General features: G+C 35.8%; 1 protein-coding gene across 6 annotated transcripts in view; it reads left to right on the top strand.

Moving 5' to 3' along the window:
• ARL15 (ARF like GTPase 15) overlaps positions 1-20,744 on the top strand; it is a 241,983-nt gene that overhangs the window by 87,397 nt on the left and 133,842 nt on the right. For 5 of the 6 annotated variants that reach the window (XM_071425422.1, XM_071425423.1, XM_071425419.1 and 2 more), the window contains one exon: positions 7,823-8,031. In XM_071425422.1, the coding sequence (XP_071281523.1) occupies positions 7,823-8,031 (209 nt within the window). Of the gene's footprint in view, positions 1-7,822; positions 8,032-17,407; positions 17,590-20,744 lie in introns of those variants that run through there. The other variant, XM_071425424.1, reaches the window with a different exon arrangement.

The following is a 20,744-nucleotide window of genomic DNA, read 5'->3' on the forward strand; positions in this document are numbered from 1 at the left end:
ACTAAGAATTTTTAGTTGTCTTTTTAGAATAAGTTATTTAATAAGTTAGTTTGTATCTTGTAAATAGAGGCTTAGAAACTGCAAGTGAGATGCCAAATAATGAGCCACGTCAAATTTAAAAGAATGATTCTGGTTGTGAGCAGGTCTTCTTCTTACAAAGTTTAAAAATGCTAACAACATGCTATGGGATTTAGTAATGTTCCCTCTTTTATTTATTTAAATATATTGTCTTATGTTTGTGTTAGGTTTTGTGATACACCCTAAAGCTATTTTCTCAAAAGTAGAGAGTATATGTTGTGTAGTCATATTGGAAAATTCATTTACGACAAAAATCTGTTAAGTGCTTAGCAAGAGTGGAGTGGTTAATATCAGGAATGCTCTTGTCTCCAGTTGGTTGAGCATACCCAGGAAAAGAGATGAGAACTTTCCTCCCCACTCCTGTTACTTCTTAAGCTTGATTACCAAAGTCATAAATTCACATTCTTAGGCCAGCTAAATTAATTGTCTAGGTGACAGCTTGAAAACAAATAGCTTTAAATAGGTTTGGTTAAACAAAGCATGTGTATTTTTGCCTTAATTTGGAAGTAAAGAGCAGCAGAAAAGAGAGTAGGAGGAGAAGCCACACTGTTGTGCAGTCCAAGTTGAATTGAAAATATGAAATTCTGGACAATACAGCAACAGTTGTCAGGTAGTATCTGCCTGGTGAAAAAATGATGGGTGTGGGAGAAAGTAATGTTGCTCTATTAATTAGAGTTTAAAATTCAAATATTTTGGGAAATTTCTCTCCCTTTGCTCCATGGAAGTAGAGTACAGAACACCCTTCTAGCAACACCGAGCAGCTAACATTTCATCAAGTTAGTCATCAGAAAACTGATCCCACAAGTAAATGCCAGCCTAAGTCATCTACAGAGGGATGAACTAACACAAAGCAATAAAATTTCCATACTGTACTTGACTAAAAGGCACTTGACACTACAAAATCTGGTTGTGGAGTACATGCAATGCCATCTGTGACATAGCTGCATCAAACAGTTTACAGAATGTCTTAGCAGATGAAATTTTTAGATGACCCTGTTGAGCTGTCCACGCTGTAAGTTGCACAGATACATTCCGTTTCCAAAAGCATTAAAGTTAGATCTGTTTGCTATCAATCATGCTCAGCCTGCTGTTCAAATGGTGCCTAAACCCAGGCTCTGTCACTTAGTTTCCTCATTTCATAGATAAGAAAGATCATTTACACCTGCTTATGGACCTCTTTAATGGGAGTCTGAGGAAGCTCTTATTCAGCATAGTGATCTTACCACTGTTCTTTGGAAATACTGTACTTTTGCAAAAATCTGGGGTTTTTTTTACAGTGTGAAAGGACAACCTGCAGTTCGTCTCACTGCAAGTAGGAACCATGCAAGCAACGCCTATCAAAGCTGTGTAAATAGGCTAAGCAAAATACAGAATTTCCTAGTTAAGCTTTCTGTGGGTGTGGACTGGTTGTTTTTGTTAGTGAGATATTTTGTGGAGAGAAAAGCAGAACATTTGGTTTGCTTAAAAGTCTCTGCCTCATGTTGGGCTTGCAAGGTCATTTTCTTCAGGCAGAATCAAAGGATAGAGTATAGCAGCTTAGTTAAGCATCAGAAATTATACAAATATTTTAAGAACATCCTCCAAAGTTTTATCTGTGATTCTAGACAGATAAAGCTTTGACCTTCTGTGGACCAATTCACAAAAAGGCTAAACAGAAATATGCAGCTGTGGTAGACTTGCCACTTCTTTTGTATGACTATTAGTTTGAAGTGCCATAGAGATAGTTGTATTTTGAACTTTATTTGAGGTTAACTGTGCTGTTATCAAAGCTGTGACTGCAGCTCAGGGGAAGGGTACATTTGAACCTGGCTGGGTGCTGGCAGCAGTCTTACTGTGGAGTTGTGCCTCTGCTTCTGAGACCCTGGCTGTCTCGGAGTTCTCTAGCAGATGTTGGAGAAGGACACAGATGCAGGTTATCTTGATGCCAGCCAGTCTTTGCTAGCCCTAGAGCGGATACTGTGTGTTTGTGAATTTAAAAAAACAAATAACACCAAACTCATAAAAGAACAGAAGAAGAAGGGGTGAAGAATGGCTGGCTATGCCACCTGCTGCAAACTATTAAATCTTTAGATATTGGGCTTAAATAGATGTTAAAGCATATTTCAGGGCACCCATATCCTTCTCATTTTTAAAAATTAATTTGTAATTTTTAAAATTAACTTTATAATGAGTTCTTGATAATTTATGTTCTTGACTAGAACAGGAGATATTTATTTCAAATTGCAAAGGTTTTATAACATGGTAGTATAAAATATACACAACCAAGTAGATTGAACTGACTTTCTGCAGGCAGGTATAAGTATAATGTTTTTAAAACTTCTAAGTGCTTGAAACACGAATGTTATTCCAACAGATTTAAATATCAGAGTAAGGTGGAGATTCAAATTTGGAAACAGCATATAAGTTAGCTAATAAGGAAAATACTGAAGGCTTGACTTCCAGATTAATCTCACTGGGAAAGCCTGGAAGGCAGAGAAAAGATGACACAGATGGTTTCCATAAACTTTGGTTTGATAAGAAAAATAAAATAAGGTACCATAAACTTATATGCATTTCTGATTTTGTATGTTTTGAATACAAAGGCAGATAATTTTTTCCTCAACTTTTTCTGTCTTTTTTTTTTTCCTTCTATGCTGTTTTTTCATACCATATTTGAATTGCTGCAGTGAATATAGCTGATTTGGCACTCTCAGAATATTCCTCCTTCTGGGGAAAAAGTGCCAATTTCCTGCTGCCATGTTTTGTGCATTGCAGGAGTACACTGCCTGAAAGCCTAGAGAAAGTAGGCTGTGATCACTTGGCCACAGACCCTAGGAATCAGAAGTCCTGGGACTTTTGCAAATGGGAGAAGGTTTTGGTTTAGCATCTGCATCGTTGCAGTAGCCATACAAAGTAGCCATAGAATGATGACTGACATTACACCAGTGAAAACGTTTGTGTCTCTGTGTGGATGTCTCTGCCAGATGGGACAAATTCCATGCAGATTATTCGTAGCAGGTATCTTAAACAGGATTTATAAATTTATGTGTCATAAAAAGGAGCCAGCACATTAAAAAAAAAGCAAACAACAAGCAACCAATAAAAAAACCCCTATTGTATACAGGATTTATTCAAGGGTGGACTACTGGGAAACATGCTCGAGATAGATAAGGAGCATCCACATCTCTTGAAGATGTTAGGATTTCTAAGGTTTCAGGCATGTTCTTGGCTACTCAGGAAAATACACTAGTTTTACTTGTGGGGATATGATGTGAAGTGACAGTATAAACTCTACATAGACTTAGAAACATGTATTTTCCAAAGATTTTCTTGGGGTGAGACACTAGGGTATATTTGCAAATTTTGCAAGAATGGATAAGAGATTTATTTTTCCCTTCCCTTCTTTCTCACTACCCCACCCATGGCCAGTGATGTACACAAAAATATTTTGTGGCAGAGTCATTGGCAGAGTCACCTTTATGCTTATTAGAAATGTTCTGTTTAGTATCAGTAGTGGAATGATCTATATAATATTTTAATTAACTATAAAACCTTCAGAGTATGTAGGTGAGTGGATGATATATTTGAAGTGGTAGAAAAACTGTTTGCAGCCTGCGTTCTTTCATGTGCTCAAGTTAACTGTTTTTGATGGAAGGGAAAAAAAAGTTTTTCCCTCTATTTGAGACTACAACTTCTCCAGACCTGTGATGTATTTTGAGGTTAACAGGAGCTTTAATTTGCAGACTAGACTGTGTTGAAGCAAGGGCTCTGTGACATTCATTGTGCTCTCAATGCAGAGTTGCTGCCTCTGACAAGTAACAAATTTGATACATGCAAATTTCTTTCAGTGAATTTTTTTCTGTAACGCTATGTTCTGTTCTCCTGAAAAAGGAGGGAATTGAACTGAAAAGGAGGGAATTGGATGTAGCCTCCAACCACCACTGTGAATGAAGACGTAAATAGAAGTATTCATAGCTGAAAGGTAGATTTGCAGCTCTGTGTTTTGCATAATTTTTACTGGAGTGTGTACTTGTACTTGTGTGTACTGGTTCAGGTGCACGTTAAACTGCACATAACTCAAAATCTTCCTCCCAGCTCCTAAGGGGTACTGTTACACTGATACAAATAATTAACAGTATTAATATGGGCACACTGTTCCTTTGATGATAAAGAAAAAAATATTTGATATTTAAAAATATTAAACTGAAGGTCCTTAAAATTACAGTTAGTTGAGTAAATCTGTCCTGTAAGTAATGCTAAATGGTTGGGGTGTTTTATTACATCATCCTCTCATTTTTCTGTAAGGAGAGGTTTGGTTTTTTTCCTGTTATAAAGTAATTCAAGCCTACATTTGATTGAATAGCAGTTTTTCTTTTAGAATAGGTGGTGTGGTTGTGTTGTAGTTTGAATTTTGGTGGGTTCCCCCCCCTAGTTTATTTGTAAATTGCATATTTCAGTCACGTCACAGGACTCAACCCACTCCTGTAAGTTCCTTCATTGTTGAGGGAAACAAATCATATGCTTAGCCATAAGTAGTGGCTCTTGCTTGTGTTTGAGGAAGCTGCTACCCTGAATGTCACATTTTAGTGAACCTGTCACATAGCACATTCCTTAGGTCTAACGTGAAGCATGTTTTTCTGATGTTTTGGAGATTTTTTTTTTTTTTTTTAATCTTAGTTAAGGCAGTTTATTGATTGGAGAAACAGTCATATAGTTCAAAGCTGTTAGAGAAACACATGATAGCTGGCTGACAAATCTGAGTGCTTATTCTATGTGTTACTATTGTTTGATGGGATGTTTTGGGTACTAGTTAAGTTAAATTCCTGCTTTTATCACATCAGTCTTCTGAGAGCCTAAGGATGTTTAATGGATACACATTATATTCTGGATTTCCAAAGACCTTAGACTTTGAATCTTCCTGTCTTTGAAGCTGCTGGAATGGGTGAAAAAATTAATAATAAGATAGTTTTGCTGAACTGCACCTAAAAACAACTGCTTGCTTTCTAAGGCTGAATTTGTCATGCCACAAGGTGTGAATGGCTGAATACTTCATAGGCAAGTATTTCCTTCCCAGGATAACTCCAGGATCACTCCACTCCACTGTTCTGAGGAAAGAAGCTGAGACCAGAATCTTTTATCTGGATATGAAGAGTTAAGGCAAAAGAATATCAGGTTATTTGTCTTGTAGAAATTGTAACTTCCAGCTGCTGATAACTTATTGATGCCAAGAATTATTTTTCTAGTGCATTTGCCAAAAAAAATGGTTTAAAATGGCATCCTAAGTTACATGCTTTATCAGCTTTTTCCTTGTCTGCTTAGTGTAAATTAACTTTTATTCTTAAACCTCAGGTGATTTCCTCAGAATTGAAGTGTAAGCAATTTCAGGGCATGCCATTAGAGTAATGGAAGATCCCAAAGAAAATACCAAGTTTCATGGGATGTTGTTCTTATGGGAAGTTGGTTCTTATGACTATGACATGGTGACTGACCAGGGCTGGAGAGGAAAGGATTGCTATACTTTGGTGGTGGTTCTTTTGGGACAACTGATGTGGAGGAACAAAGTTTAGCTGCTAAAGAATCTGAACCAAAAAGACAGGACTGTAAAGTCAACAAATCAGATACTCCTTTTCTGGCTTCAGTGTCCCATGTAGGGATCCATGAGCTGCTTTCTTCCAAGTGCCTGGATATAAGAGGTCAAATGCTCTGCAGTTTACCACAATTTTTCTTTTTAGAGTGAGTATGGTTACCAATGTAAGACTCAGATTCTAGCAGTGACATGTGATTGAAAAGTAGCTGACTGATGCTTAGGGCAAATAAGACAGATGTTGTGTTGGTAGGAAAAAAAAATATGTTCAAAGAACTGATCATGGTCTTGGTCTTTAAGTTCATAGAAAATGATTCTCTACTAGTTTTTAAAGTAATGTGATACTTCAGATGCCTGTGACACTGCTGTGTGTGGCTATGTAAATAGTGTCCCTCTGGCAGTTTGCTCTAGTTGCTTCTGAAGTAGGCAGCTGTTCGGAAGGACTGGGGCATCTAACAGATGCTATAAAATTCTTTGCAAGAACAGGGGACAGATATTCGTGTTCTACAGAAACATAGAATTAGCTTTCAATGCAGTCCCTCTTCTGAATGTATAATATTAATCTTCAGATCCTGATGATAAAATAAATAAAACAGTCCTGTTTGTCATTTTTGTTTTGAGTCTAGTTAAATTAACAGAGAGATTAAGCAAGGTCTTGACTAAGTCCTGTGACTGTTCACATTTAAGTAGTCAGCTCTGTAGGTCTTTTGCAGAAAAAAAATTATTAGGTATGACTTCAGTATTCTCTGTAGGAAAAAGTGTGTGTGCTTGTGTGTTGACAGCTTGTGCTGGGTGCAGATACAGAAACAAAGTGTTCAGGGTTCCAGTGTGACTAGTAAAAAGACAAGAGTAACTCTATTAGGTGAGATTTGAATACTCATGAGTTGCATACCTAAATTTCATGGAGCAAATGTTTATTTCTTCCTTCACTTGTATTTAATGACTGTCTTTTTTGTTGCACAATGTGTAAATTAAGTTAATATTTTAAGTATTGTATTAATCTTGCGGTCATTCTGTTGCATGAAGATCTCATTATGTTTCTCAGAAATTTTATGTGATTTTGTTTCACTGAAAAGTGGAATTTTATTATTTTAAGCTCTTGGTTCTTGTGTATATATGCAAGTCCACTTCTCTCTGTCTCAAAATAAGAAAAGTGTCTATAAAAGGTACCTTCTGCACATTTCTGCAAGTCACTGTCTGGCAGACATGTCAAGTTTTCTACTAGACTATAGCTGCCACTGTTCACTGTTTAGTGTTTGTCCCCATGAGTGTAGTGCCAGATCCAGACATACAAAGAATAGCCCATATCCAAATCATAGTTTAGATAGTTTGACAGCTGTCAAATACAATTTTTTTTTCCCTACCTCATTGCTACAACATATGCTGCTCTCCAGGGGAGACAAAAGCTTTCTGTTGATAACCTTAGTGCTTGGCTTCTGTTGAGATGGCTGAGTGCTGCTGAACTGTGTCCTAAAAATTACTGTGGCATATAAGCCTATACAGTCACTCATGTGTCTGCTGTTGGGCTCTTCCAGAATCCTTAGTGTGGTTGACAGAGCAAAAGTAGTTGAACTGAATGCCTTTGCATGTAGTCACCCTAGCTCCTCATTCACTGTTCAACTCACTATTGTATCATCATTCTCCTCATTAAGTATCTAATTACTTTAATAGGCTTTCCTGACACCTTTTTTCCCCAATTATGAAGTGGTTGCCTGATGGTTTAGAGATGAACTGGAAGACCTTATCAGAAATGAACAACTGCCATGACAGAAGCTGCAGGTTTATGACAAGGAGCTGCAGGGCAAAGTGAAAAAGAATGGGTAAAGGTTTAGGTATTAGTGCCAAGATATTCCAGTGAGAAGGTAAAGGATTAGGCTCTGTGGTACTGTCAGCATAGTAGTTCTGCCAGTACTCATTAACAGAGCAGAAGCTTTAATTGAAGAAAGCTGCATTGAGTCAACTTCCTTCCTTCTTTAAACAGTGTTGATTTGACATTGGTGTGTGTGTGTGTGTTGGATTTTTTTACTACTTTTTTTTCTTGTTATTCTTTTAATGATGGTTAAGAGAGAAAATTTAGTTAATTATTTTGATAATTCTAAATAGATGGTTTATTTTAACTTCCAAGTGTTACATTTGTTAAACTATTCTTGTTTTAATTAGTTCTCATTATTTTCTTGAAAGGAGCTGACAATATCAGAAAATACTGGAGTCGTTACTACCAAGGATCCCAAGGGGTAATATTTGTACTAGACAGCGCCTCCTCGGAAGATGATCTAGAAACTGCTAGGAATGAGCTGCATTCTGCTCTTCAGCACCCACAGTTATGTACTTTGCCGTTTTTAATACTGGCCAATCACCAAGACAAGCCAGCAGCTCGCTCAGTACAAGAGGTATGTGTCAGCTTCTTGCCTGTTTGTATTTACTTTCTGCACACCACTGATCCCTTATCACTTATTACCCTGACATCCTGGTTAAGGACTGGCCTCAGTTTCTTCTTTACTGTAAGTATGCAGACCAGCAACAGTCCCAGTCCCCAAAAACTTAGTCCACTGCACTCTATACAGACTTAGTTGTTCTGGAAAACAGACAAGTAATACTTGGATACAAGCAGATCTTCTGCTTTCACCATATTTTGCTTAAGGGAAGAAAGATGGTTTTAAAACTACTCTTGTGAAAAGCTGCTGGGACAGTGATTTTTTTGTTTAACTTGGGTTTTTATTTGCTATTAGTTTTAATTTTGCACTGTTCCATTACTCCATTCTTTTCCACTGCTTAAAGCAATATGTTGCAGCCATAGGTTGTCTTTTTTATGTAAAAGCTTTTTTCTGAACGGCTGTATACTGATTTGAGGTCAGAATTGCAATTCCTGTTCTGAAGTCCTGAACTGTTTCTCATCTTCCTGTTCCAAGGAGTAATGTTTTTGTCTAATTTTTAGCTATCACACAGTAAATTATGTAATTGTTCTATTCAGTGTACCTTTCGCTCTTCAGTTTCTGAGAAATTTGTCATGTCTACATTCCTATCATGTCAGATACATTTGAGGAAATGCTGAAAATTACTTCTGAAATTGTAGGAAGAAGTAAAATCGGGTTGTGTCATTCTGTTCATAAATGTCATTTAGAACACTCATCCTCTTAAAGATTATATGAGGAATCCGTTTGTTCTGTGATTGCAGCAGAGTGAAAACTGTTTCAGCACCTTACCGTGTTGCTGCTTTGTATTTAAACTGATTCTTTCTTAGATTCTTCTTTTTCTGAAATATGAAGTTACAGACTTCGAGCTCAGAACAAATTGATCTGTAGCATAGCTGCTCTTAGTACAGTATAGTTGAACATACAGCCTTTTTTTCTTTATTGCTACTTATGTCTCCTTTCTGATTCAAAAGAAATTAAGCTTATTATATGTTAGGAAATGGCATAAATGTAAGTGGAGTATAGCAGTGTTTTTAAGAAGAGATTGTGACAGGTTTGTAAACTACACTGTAAAATATTTTTTAAAATTGTTGGTACTTTTCTCTGAAAATTCATTCTTAGGAGAAAGGAAAAAAAATGGAATTTGGATTGAAAATATCAAGTTACATAAAAAAGTAAACAAAACTTTGCAGGGATAGAAACTATAAGTTCTAGGTCTTGTTCATGTAAATAACAGACTTAGAAAAAAGTAATTAATACTTAAAGGAAATGTAATATGGATTTTGATATGTAAGTTTAATAATTTGGCCTGGTTTATTATACAGCATAAAAGCAAATTTGGCCTAGCTTTTTGTACAGCATAAAAGCAAAAACCTCCCACTTAACAAACGAAAATATCCTGAGACAAAACTGATTGGATTTTATCATCCAAATATAGTCTATATGCCTTGGCTTTAACTTTTTCATAGAGCAATACAGATAACATTTTTCATCGTCAGTAGGGCTGTTTCTTATATGATTGAAGTATTTCTTATTTTACTATATTTTTCACTTTTAAAGTGGCCAAATTTGGTTCAATATTAAGTGAAGTTTTTTCTAGCAAATAAAATTTAAGAAATGTTCTTTCTCCAATTTCATATTAATAATGAATGCAATGCCAGTTGGTTTGCTTAACAGCAAATTATACTTGTAACTCTCACATTTTGCAGTTGAACTCACATGGATAGACTTTTGGGCCTGAACTGAATTTTCTCTGTATTTAGACTTAACATTTCTTTTCTTTTATTGGCAGTACCCTCATTTTCACCTCATTCTTCATTACCAGTTGCTTGAGATCTCAGTAGGGTAATAGATCTCTATATGCTTACAATAGCATTTACTACAAGCTTTAAAAAAAAATCTTACAGTTTATTATGGTGGCAGACAAGTCTTGATTGCTAATGTATGAGTACAACAGAATGTGTGCAGAATACAACAGTTTTGTTAAATGTGCACAGTACATACATATTCTCAGGGAAAAACTCACACTGAATCAAGATCTCAGTGATTTTGAAGATCTTTAGTTAAGAGTACTAGAAAGAGAAATTAAAAGAAAAATTAAAAAAAAAGGAAAAAAAAAGAGAGAGAAAATGTCACAAAGTTGTTACATCGTCTCTGAAAAAATTATGATCTGTTTTTGCTGTGTATACAAAGAAGAAGCCTTCTTTGGTCATTTTGACCAGTGTTGAAATGGTAATTTCTTGCTTTCCTAATGCTTTGCTGTGCTATTTTCCTCCTTATTGAGATGTGGAATAGAAGTAAAATGATGAATTGCAAGATCATTGCTTATATAAAACAAACATATTTTAAAGTATGTAACAAATGTAACATGTTGAGCATTGAGACTTTTATTAGAAATTTTTGCAGAACGAAGTCCATTAATTATAGGTATTTTTAAAATATTTTTCATGTGTTAGAAGACAGATGAATCACAGTTGAAATTTAAAAATATGTATGCATTTTTTTAGGCAACAAATTGCCTTTCTTTAATGGATATGAAAGGACTCCTTGGAGTATAATTAAGGAAAATGTCTGAGTGGTGCATAATAGGAAATGTAGAAAAATATTTATCTACAACAAAAATTCTTCACAAAACTGTGCAAGTGCCAAGCAGTTTCTGCAACAGATGTTAGTTATATTTTTTGTTGGGAAGTGCAGTTGCTTCAGTTTTTCACAGTGTTGTACTTTATTTAATGTGGTTTTTTTCCATACATTGCTTAGGTAGAAATGATACTGTAGAATCTACGTGCTGTAAGTAATAAGCAATGTCATGAATAGTTCAATTCACAGCTATAATAGGTACTTGCAAAAATATCCAAATAACTTACTTAATTTATGAAATGCAATTTAACCTAATTCATTTTGCAGAATATACTTCATATTACTGTAGTGACCAGGGAAAATTACAGGAAAAGCCAAGCTGAAATACTAATCAGTAAATGTAATCCTTTTTTTCCCTGAGTTCTGTTGCTGGTTATCTGTTTTCTAGTTATATTTTGATTTTTAAATGGACTCAAGAAAGTAACTTTGGCATGGCATTTCATTTCAGAAACTATAAGTAAAGATGTTTCTCTTATGTAGACTTCTTTGGTGGTTATTCTATCTTCCCATGTCAAAAATATTTGTAAGTTGTTGGTTTTTTTTCCTGCGACAATAGCATGTATTTAGACATATTTGAGTATCTGCTAAGTCCATGCTGAAATAAAGACTGCATATATTAACTAGGCTGTAAAACTGATACAATTGTTTTTGTTCCAATGAGTTTGCTCCAGAATAACTTTATTTTAGATTGAAATTACAGTAATGAAGAATTAATCCTATATAAGTCAGTTCTGACTGTAGTTTTGGAAAACTTACGAAATAGCAAATAAAAACTTTTACAAATGAAAAATAAATTTAGTTATTCAGCATATGAGGGAAGGTGGTGGCGTATCAGTTTGGCCATGGTTTCCAAAATACAGGCTGCAGTTCCAAAACGATTTATCTAATTATATGTTTTTAAGTAAGTATCTTTCTGACAGAATGTGCTTTTACTTTTCCACACAAAAGTACTTTTGATTGTTGAAACTGGTTTTGATCAGTCAGATTTCTCTTACAGTGTTAAAATATTGCAGGAGAGTAATGGTGATAAAAGTGCTTCAAATTGCTTTAAATGGGAACAGGCATTGCTGTGATTATCAACTTGTTAATTTTTATTTTGGAATGTGTGCTACTTTGTGTATTAGTACCCGAAGCTGGATATTGCAGTGGATTCTTGTGAGTTGAACCAGTGTGCACTTTTCTCCCAGGTCAGAGCAATATTTAGGAGCTGCATGTATTGGAAGTTGTCTGTAGCCACTATATTTTAGGAGCAGGCTATTCTGGATGCTTGTCTGGATCAGTTTAGGACTCCTGGAAGCCATGTAGGACTGGCCAAAGGAGGAACCAAACTGATCTAGTCTTTCCAGTTCACTGGTGAAGCAGCTTCTTGTTTGGCAGTGTGTTGACTTTGGGATGTTTCTATTTTTATATTTAAGTCTCTTTTTAAGATTCTAGGTGCATTAGATGATCAGTGCAGATCCACTCCATTTGAACTATTCAATTCTAAGGCCATATATGTGACGACATTTATTAAATATTAAGCCCCGAATGTTTCGGGGTGTGTCCTGCCTGGCTTCGTCTGGCCTCGCTGCTGGACCAAAGGCGGCAGCTGTGGCATTTTTCACCCCAGAGATGCCTTTGGCTGGCTGGGTGCTGCAGCTGGGCACTCATTACAAGTCAAGGCAAAATAGGAACTCAGTTTACCTTTGGTAGAAAAGGTTCAGACGGTGAAGAGAAAAGAAGCGGGTTCTGCCATGGAGCTTAGATCCAGAGTTTTATTGTAGCATGGTAGACTTCTGAATGCGGCAACAGCTCCAGACAGACAGACAGAGACAGAACCACGGCAGAGACCCCGGCCGCATGGTCTCGTGTCCTTTTAAGCCCCGGGGACAGGGGGAGGGGACGGACAGGTGAGGGCCAACCAGGTGTGAGCAGGGGAAGGGTCAGGGGATGTGGACGCTAGGACAAACCAATGAGCCCAGACGTGGGGGGATCTGCCAATCACTCGACACCTTGCTGCAAGGTGCCAGGCAGGAGGGCACAGGGGGAGGGGGAAAGGTTGGCATGCCTAAGGGGGATGGGATAGGTGAGAGGAAATGGGACACACTGCAACAGACATTCATACATTATAACCTGTAGGTGGGTTTGTATTCAGTTATCCTAAAATTCAGGCAAATAATAAATTTCTTTCATATATTTAAATTGGTCACCACTAGTAACAGGAGAAATCACTGCAGATCTGTTCTAAATTCCCTTTAAAAAAAAAAAAAGATAGAACATTTTAATATAGACTTACTAGTTAACAATAAATCAACCTATTCTCAGCCTATTTTAAGATTATACCATTGTTTTAAATATAGTTGTCAGGAAAAGAATAGTGTGGAAAGCTTATGCTGATCACAAGTGCTGAGTTTTTTTTCTTGCATACAAGACCTTACTTTAAATTGGACTTGATGGGGATGTGAAACTCCATTGGAGAGTCATTTTGATTGTCCTTTTTTTCTTTGATATACCAAGATCTAAAAAAATCTTTTAAGTGCAAACAATATTTTCAAAAGTGACCGTGAAAGATTTGTTGCTTATTTACATAGATTGTGATGCATTTATCTTTTTGAGATTATATGGATTTTGAATCACTGACAGTGTTTAATTAGGTTTTCTATTAGCAGAATAGTGGAAGGTAACTCTCCTAATGAAAAGAGCCATCTTAAGGCTGTGAGGGCTGTTATCTATTTCTCTGCTAGTTTCTTCTCTGTTGTTTATGTCTAGAAATAATTTTGTACATAAAGTGTCTTCTTGAAGCCTTAAATATCTTAAAACTAAATAACCAAGAGAATGCTCAAGTTTGTCAGCATCTGTGGAGGCTCTTATTGGTGGTGGGGATCTGGAGCATGCTGCAAATTGGGCTTTCTAGCTAGGCCTGCCAATGGTCTGAGTTGGCTACTTAGTATGACAGGCTCAATTCCAGGATGTAATCACTTCTTTATATTCCAATGTCTTTGTACTGTTTTTCCATAATTCATGCTGTTTGTGGTTTCTGCTAGTTAGGGGAAAATGGTTCCTCTTTGGAAACCCTTTCAGTGTATGAGTAATGGATGTCATTACTAGCAATCTGAAAAACTGCATTGAACAGTGACTACTAAAGAGGTTTCGCTTCAGAGACTATGTAGTATCTTAGCTCACAGATTTGAGCAAATGTTTTCCCCAGGAGCAGGTACTGCAAAAACGTAGCCTACAACCAAGAGTGAAAATGAAACTTTTCTCTGCAGTCTGTCCCATCCTCACCCTGGTCAAGTCTCTCAAATCTGAGTTTTCAAAGACCAGCTGTTGCAAATCTGTATGCTTTGTGACAGGGACATCCAGAGCAAAGTTAAATCGGGGACAGATTTTTGGTTCCTCAAGGAACTGTTTCTGAGATGATTTATCTTCAGATTACTGCAGTAAATAGCCAAAATATAGATTCCTACCCTGTTTTTGAGATCATAGTGACCTTAGTGACCTTAATATTTGCAATCCCCTCACTGCAAATACTTCTTTTCGTCCAAGGTGTATCCCCTGATATTTGAAGATTGTTTTGGAGCTGGACTCTGCTATTTTGAGTATTGGCTGCTTCCTTCACAACTGCGGCCTTTGAGGGAACAGAAGAGTTATTTGTCAGACTTCAGTTATGAACACATTTGCAGGAGAGGAGAATATTATTGAACTAGTGTTTAGACAATAGTAGTTTTGCCCTGCTTAGAACAATGAAGAAGTAACTCCTATTTGTGTTTCTCATATGAACTTCCATACTGATTAAAAATTTCATCATACCTATTAGGAAAAAGATTTAGATATAAAAGGATCCTATGATAAAAAATATATATATATAAAATGCAATCTAAAAAGCTAACCAATTTTAATACATGTGAGTAGGTCCACATCCTAGCTAAATTTGAACAGCAAGCAATTTCATGCAGTTGCAAGACTGAATCCAAACAGTAACCACATGTTTTCCTTGCCTGAGTTTGTGTTTCAATCATGTTTTAAAAGAAACAAAGCCATAACAGGTAAAATTGTCAATATATTCATTAGATAAAAAAAATGAATTGGTATAGTTGATAATGTTTTGGTGAATAATATCACTTAGTAAAGCTTAATATTGCTGTCCCAGTGTATGTGGGACAAAGAAACAAAAACTTAACAAAGAAAAGTATCTCTCTGAATAGTAAATTCCAGTTGTGCTCTTGACAAATGTGTGAGTCTGCAAGGAAATGAGTTCAAAAACTGCCACTAGAAACTCTGATTTGGAATGGTGTTCCTGAAGATACCAAAAAAATTGCTCCAGCACACCTGCAAAAATGCACATATTACACAATGTACAAGAACACAAAGAGTAGGAGTAGCTAAGACACAGGAGTAGAAGTCCTGTCCACATACACCCATTTCACAACATGAAACTGTATTCAGAGAAATAAATCTCTTGATTGGCCCTTTGTAGAGAATGGTGCCAGGTACAGATCCGCAAAAAAAGCAGCTGCATATCTTGGAGTAGATGTTAAAGAATATTGCTGTATATAGTTTTGAACACCAGACGTGGATTTTTGCAGCACTATTTGGGTCTCAAAATGGTTGTTTTATATGCATATAGATGTTGTGTACTTTAAGTATTTATTTCATCAGCAGTATTAGTTTGCTTGCTGGCTTCTTTGCCTCCCCCATCTTTCAGGTGTGACAGTCTATCTGTACAGCCATGTGGTTAACTGGTTTGGACCTAAAAATTACTTAACTACTATCCTTCCTCAAGGTCTTATTTTTAAATAAATTCAGATGAGAAGAAAATTGGATAATTGGCATACAGGCACAAACAAGAGGTGGGAGGAAGGTGTAAAACTAGAACTGGTGTGGAAAGTTGGAGGTGTGGGCATCAAAAATCCAGTGAGAATTGAACCCTTCTACCTACCACATTACTTCTCATGCTTTTTTGGCTTATCCCTCTACAGTGAACCATAGTAAAGGAAGATTATACAGGAAATACTGGAAAATAATCTTTCCATCTTACTTAAAAATGGATGTTCTAGAGTAGGTGTGCAATTGCTTTTACTGGACTTGAGAGAGAGATAGGAAAGAAACATATTTTCACTATGTTTTGAAAATTTAGTGTCTTTGTTGACTTCCAAGCAAAGAAGGAAGACAGAAAATGTTGTTCAAAGAGGAGTTGGCTGCACTTGCAGAACTAAACACAATGACTGTAAAGATAGAGCATAGTATCTAAAAATAAAAAGTAAATTTATGAGAGAAATTCTAAAATGCTTTCAGATAGAAATCTATATGCATAGTTTAGTAAATGTTTTTCATAAATATTTGTATACTTACAAATGCTTATATAATATTCAGTAAGGACTGTTATAGAAGAGCACAGCTTTTTACAGTTCTTTCTGAAACCTTTTTTGCTTGGTAAAAATTTGGTGTGTTTTAGTAGAGAATTAAATTAAATCCTGAGGCCTGTTGGATACAGATCTGACCACACAATCATTATGACTCTTTTGAGCCTCTAGGTCTGTGATATTGCTGTTCTGGGTAATTCTTGAATGCTCAAAAATTTAATTACTGTTAGTGACATCTTACATGAATAAGAGAAGTCGTATTTCTTTCAGAATTAATAACTATTACAAATGGAACAAAATAGTGGCTATATAACTACTTTCCAAATATAACTCTACCATTTTAGCAAAAATGGTCTCAGGATCAGTTGAAAAATAATGGAAAAGTATTTAGTAATGCATTGGATCAAGTTTGTGAAAACTCTTCTATTGTAAAAATGATTTAGTATGTGTTTTTCTTTCAAACACCCATCTTACACAGATATATGTATGTATATGTACTAGAATGAAATCTTGAGTTCAATAATACAAGCTGCTGCTTTTTAAAAGATGAGGACTTATTCTTCCATTTTTCTTTTTAGTGCTAAAATAAGTTTGCTGATTAAAGGCAAGTTAAATATACTGTGAACCTTGTATTTAGCTAGGAAAAGATATTTTTTTGTAGTGGAACTACATAATTTATATTTGGTACTCAATATAACAAAGTAAATTTTAAAAGAAATGTTTTTCAAGTTGATTATGATCACATAATCTTCATTCCATTAGAGTAGGTATGCAGAGTATGAAATTAATTTCTGGCCACAGTCCGTTCTGCAGGAATTACACACTCACACACGTGGGAAATCATGTTGAGCATCTTAATTGGTCATGTCAGGGAAGTTCAACAATAACCATAGCAGGAGAAAATCTATCCATTTTAAATCTATGTAAGTATTTCAAGTTGGATTTTAATTATGTGCCACAAAAGTAGAAAATTTTCAGCTGCATCAATAGTACCTACACTGTGACACAGCATAGGTTATTATTGTTGGTAATTACCAACACCCTGAAGACCTTGCTGGAAATATGTGTATGCAGAGTTTCTTAAAACCTGCATCAAATAGAAGGTGCTCAGAGCTCAGCCTGAGCATGGGAGGCTTTCTGTTCCCTATGAAACTCAAAATTTCTGAAGATGCTTGAGGAGAATTTCTCTTGAAACTGAGCTGCACCATGAGGAGAAACAAACCTGAAAATTGAGGTGTCATAGGCCTATCAGAGGCTGGTTCTTTAGATTTTTGAGTGTAAAATTCCTATGAGCGAAAACAAACCATAAATCTCTGGAGATGGAGATGTTGGCATGTATGTGAGAATTCATGAAACAATGATGTTTTCCCAAGTGACAGGATGGGGAAATGATCATCTTTGCATCAGTGGTCTGGATGTTACTGAAACAATGCTTCAATTGTCAAAGGCCAGGAAGGAAACACATACTACTCGAAGGTGAGATTAAATTCCTTCCTATCCATTCTCAGTTTTGAGCTCATTTTTTTTACCTGGCATTCTTTCAAGCCGTTATGCTCCTGGAAAAATCTTGGATGCTCTCCGGGTGTGGTGGATGACAAAAATCAAAGACTGTGGTCAGCTTGATTGCTGGACAGGACACTGCTGTTTTTGCAAATGAACTAGAGAGAAGGGGTAACAGGAGAAAGGGAAAGGGACTGCTGACAAGTCTCATGCACCTCTTTCCCTGTTACTTCCCAAGACTTTACTGGCAGTAAAGCAGAAGAGATGAGTAGAGAGCATCCGGGGTTCAAACAAAAACAAAGAATGACATGGAGTTCTGCAAATTCAAAAGTAGTGAAGGGCCCCACAGTTCAGAGACTATGAGGATGCAGTACTGAGTTTTTACTTAAAGAAAATTGGAGCCATTGAAGGCCTTCTTCTATAGCAATATAGGCTGAACAGTGTCCATTATTTCCTCAGAAACCACTTCTGTTCAGTGCATAATGACTTTTGGTTCAAAAAGAGGAAACCATTTTCCCATCCACTTGCAGTGATTCAACAGCAGATGCAGACATGCTTCTGAAGAAACATGAATTATCCACTCTAGCATCTGGGAACAATTGTCTTCATAAGACTAGAAGCAGGGTTTTGAATATAACGACATTATTCTAATGATGATTTGTTGATACTGCAGCATATCATTAGTCATGCTGGAATCTTTATAAGCATAAATGTTTTCTCAAAATAGTTTAAATGTTTAGAAAATCTATTACAGCAGTCTGACATGAAACAGTAACTTCTTCTGTTAGAATCTGAACAGCCTGAAGTTTTGAGTTAGTCTAGAAAGAACTTTTTGAAGGATCATACAAATTAACTAGGTAACATGTTTTAAAAAAGGCAAAGTTAGACAATTTTTCACTTGAAAATGTGTTCATTTATTATTCAGATTTACACACATCATCCTGATATTTCTTCCTACTGTTTTAAGAACCAGAGTGTTGACAGTATATTGAATAATCCATTCCTGTGACTACATATTTCTCAATATCTTTGCTTTTTCTGATCTTTTCTGTTATATGTAGTTGTTCAGATTCTGATTAGATGTGAAGTTGCAAGGGTCAGAAAGCCTGTGCTGTATTAATACTGTCTTAAAAGTAAAGACAGTATTAATGTGTGGGCATCTTTAAAGTTAATGCATGCTGGAGTTGCATTTCAAGTATTAATAGGCATCTATTTCCTATTAATAGATGTGTGAGGCATCTAGCAAACTGATTAAAAAAAAAACCAACAAAAAGCCCAACCTGCTTTAGTGAATGAGCTTTGCTTAAAAGACTTTTCATTTCATCCACATATATCTCCAGAGGTAGATAATTTGGATTACTGCATATACTGTTATATATTTGTTACAATTGCATTATTTATTTAAAACTAAGTTGTTTCATCTGTCGCTCTGTTAATACAAGCTTATCCTGTAAATTTTTTAAAAAATATTTTTTCATAATGTATTATCACAGCATTTATAGTCTCATTCTGGTTTTTGTGTTACTCTGGTAATAAATACTAGGAAATAGTTTACCACATTTTGTGAAACATTTAAGTACTTTAAGGATTTCTTTCCTTTGCTTTCCTATAGGTTTGTTCTGTTATAGTAATTCTGCTACAACAGACCATACATTAACTACAAATCTACTACAGATATTCTGTTCCAATTTGTTTACCTTTGTTCCTTGTTGCTAATTATGCCTTTACTCATGGCTGAGGATAAAGGGAGTAAGAGAGTGAAATTTGAGTCACTCTCTAGGGCAGGCAAAGAAATCTTTTCAGAGCTGTAAACAAAAAGATGCTCTGCAACCAATGTTCCAGGAAACAATCAGATCCCTTTAGCTGCAACAGCATCTAGTGGCACAGTGTATATTTGTTGTTTTACAAATACATAACTCATTTTGAATAAGCAGTATTAATGCATGTGATATCTGTAACCTGTGTTTTCACAGACCCTTATTAAACAAGTCAGTGCTCTTCATTGAGTAATTTAATCTGTTCTGTGATTCATAATTTATTACTTAAAATTATTACTGTATTTTAATTTTTTTAAATTTGGTTTGGGCTTTATTGTTTTTGTGGTTTTTACTAAAAAATTGCCCTATATATGTAAAGGACAAACAGAGGCCACAGACATGGTACTGTACATTCTTGAAGTATTGCACGTGCCTGCACATCTGTCATGTAGCAGAAGAGTTCAGACTATGTAGTTTTTGCTTGACTACCTTTTTTTGTGGACATGCTACTTGTGTCATTTCTCATGAAGTTCAGAACGTATGATCTGTTTAAATTAAAGTCATAATTGAATGAAAATTGATGTTGACTCATTTTGGAATAGCTAAGTATTTATGTGATAGAGAGAAAATCTCCATTATCTTTCATTATTATTTCTCTTGCTAATTTTCTTAAAGTGAGTTTGAGTTTTATTGAAACCTCAATCTTAACACTTTAAAAATACTCTTACTCTTGTAAAATCTTCAGAAAAACAAGAAAAATATTTTAAAGCCAAAACGGACTGTTGTTAAAGTGGGGGGAAAAAAGCTTAGTATTTTTCTATTCTGATTTATTATACAGAAGGCTGTTTTTTTACAAAAAAGGGGTTTTTTTCTTCTTCTTCTTTTTTTTTTTTCTTTTTTTCCCTCCACTATTCTCAGTCTCTTTTGATCATTGATCTGGGTGACCCCACGCTCAGGGGTTTTTTCTTCATTTGACATGGACAGATTTTTGAAGTATAGCTCTCCTTTGGGAACCTCGGGCAGTTCCACTTGACTAACCTGTGATCTAATGAGCAGTAATGCAGGGTTACAGTGACCATTTTGTTTGCTTTGAGGGAGGATGGCTAGACAGAGAGTGGGAGAGAGGCGGTGTCTGCTGAGAAAAAAGATGCAGGGTGATCGAACAGTGTGAAAAAGACTTGTTAGCCCACATTAGTGTGCCTGATTTACTTCACAACAGGTCAGGAAAGGCCAAAGGCAGGGTTGTCATTAAATTGCAAAGTTGAAAATCCCGGTATTCAAAAGCATTCAAATTTTTGAAAGTTGTAAATTAGAAAGTTTGTGGTTCATGTTGAATTTGGCAGAAAGATATACAGAAGTACCAGCTTCTATAAAACATGAATGGTACATTATAAAATCATGCTGTAAATAAAAAGAAAACCAGCTTTTTAAAGTACTTTCATGGTTGACTGTT

The sequence above is a fragment of the Agelaius tricolor genome, unplaced genomic scaffold (genome assembly GCF_023055355.1).
Source record: "Agelaius tricolor isolate 1412-34295 unplaced genomic scaffold, bAgeTri1.0.p SCAF_4, whole genome shotgun sequence".
NCBI lineage: Eukaryota > Metazoa > Chordata > Aves > Passeriformes > Icteridae > Agelaius > Agelaius tricolor.